Source organism: Rhinopithecus bieti, unplaced genomic scaffold (genome assembly GCF_001698545.2).
Source record: "Rhinopithecus bieti isolate Rb0 unplaced genomic scaffold, ASM169854v2 scaffold_24392, whole genome shotgun sequence".
NCBI lineage: Eukaryota > Metazoa > Chordata > Mammalia > Primates > Cercopithecidae > Rhinopithecus > Rhinopithecus bieti.
In genome coordinates this window covers 5,214,050-5,216,073 of record NW_016812542.1, presented here as the reverse complement: position 1 = coordinate 5,216,073, position 2,024 = coordinate 5,214,050, and the positions used below count along the sequence as shown (strand labels likewise).

The window sequence follows — 2,024 nt, the reverse complement described above, 5'->3', positions numbered from 1 at the left end:
GAATTTTCGTTTTTTTTTTTTTTTTTTTTTTTTTTTTTTTTTTTTTTTTGAGACAGGATCTCACTCTGTCACCCAGGTTGGAGTACAGTGGAGTGCAGTGGTGTGATCTCAGCTCACTGCAACCTCCGCGTCCCCAGCTCAAGTGATCCTCCCATCTCAGCCTCCCAGGTAGCTGGGACTATAGGCTTGCACCACCATGCCCAGCTAATTTTGTATTTTTTAGTAGAGACAGGGTTTTGCCACGTTGTCCATGCTGGTATCAAACTCCTGAGCTCAGGTGATCCGCCTGCCTGGGCCTCCCAAAGGACTGAATTACAGGTGTGAGCCATCACGTCCAGCCATTAGGATTATTTTGTATTAATATTATGTAGCAGTCAGTCTATTACCCTTGTTAGGGTTGAATTATAATAGTAAGGAGGTTTAAGTATGGCATGGATGTAAAGGTTTGAGTGCTTTTCCATGTAGCTATGTTACAACATAAGGATGTCTCCATCAATGGGAGGTTATTAAGCATGGGACAGGGCAGGGGGTCATGGATGTTAGATAAATTATTTAATAACTTGTAATAGGGATGACCTTATCAATGGATCTGGAATATTTAAGTCTATTGGCTCACGAAGATCTAAGGCAGCTTATACTGCCCCTGTTAAGTCCCAGTATTAGGTTATAATCAAATATTGCTGGCCTGAGAGCCATTCTGTTTCCATCAAGTGGTTTATCTCTATATTGATCTATTGTATGTTGATTTTATAATTTTAACTCCTAGGAGAACATTATTACTCTCATTTTCAGTATTGAAAACATTATTTGATTTTGAAGGAAGTCGAATCTTTAGCCTGCCTCTTGTAAGTATGTAAATTTATCCAAGTTGTGGTTGTTAAAATTGACATTTTATTTGCTCATTAGCAAATAAATAAAATGTATTTCATTTGCTTATTAAAATAACCACCTTTTCCAGGCAGGTTTATTTTTATAATACAGACCTAGCATAGCAGTAAAAGACACAAATTAAAGCCTTGTTTTTTATCTGCCAGCTTGATGATTGACCAAGTGTACTTGGTGTTTTCAGTGTCACCTAGAACATAATTTTCTTTTTTATTTTCAGGAATGTAGTAAGCCACAAGAAGCATTTGGCTTTGAACAAGCAGCCAGGGACTATACCCTCCGTACTTTTGGGGAAATGGCAGATGCGTTCAAATCTGATTACTTCAACATGCCGGTCCATGTATGTACATATATACTGCTTCGATTTAGGATTTTAATAGCTTTTGGAGAAAAGTGTACCTGAAGGTGGATTTTTAGTTGAGGCCTCACTCTGTTAGGCATTATCACACAGAAAGCAGAATGAAACCTTTAATTTGTTTTGTGGTATTTAAAATTTCACGATACTTTAAAAAGCATTCTAATTTTTTATTTTAGGATTTCTCTAAAGATATCTCTTCCACACTGATCATACAGCACCAGTAATAGAATACTAATCAAGAAAATCAGCAGCAATCGAAAGAATACTTAACAAAATGTATTAAATGACTGTTATGTGCCAAGGAGTGTCCTATGCATTGGGAACACATTTGTTGTATATTGTTATGTAATCATAAGTTAGTATTATAAATTTCCGGATGAGTCCATTTTTAATTCCCCTTTATGTACTTTGAAGCATAAGCATTTTCCATTCAGCATTTAATATTCCATCAAATGAGTACACCAAAATGTAATGCTTTAATTCTGGATATTTAAGCTATGATTTTTGTCACTACTAATAAAGCACTGCAGCAAACCCTTAATGCATGTAGTACTCTTTAATTGGATGATTTTCTTGGGATGATTATTGAGGTCAGATGAGAGTCATTCTCCCTCATTCCATCCCAGTGGCTGTATCAATTTGTGGATCCCAGCAATGTATGAGTGAACTTGTTTTTCCCCAACACCTCTAACATCAGCTATTAGTTACTTAAAATGTTTGCTTATTTAATGGACTTAAATTTATACTCCTTTTGAATTTTCAGTTCTCTTGACTTCATATG

General features: G+C 35.9%; 1 protein-coding gene across 1 annotated transcript in view; it reads left to right on the top strand.

Moving 5' to 3' along the window:
* Positions 1–2,024, top strand: part of KDM5B (lysine demethylase 5B) — a 57,404-nt gene that overhangs the window by 18,235 nt on the left and 37,145 nt on the right. The window contains exon 9 of the mRNA XM_017896446.1: positions 1,106–1,225. Coding sequence (XP_017751935.1) covers positions 1,106–1,225 — 120 coding nt within the window. The remainder of the gene's footprint in view (positions 1–1,105; positions 1,226–2,024) is intronic.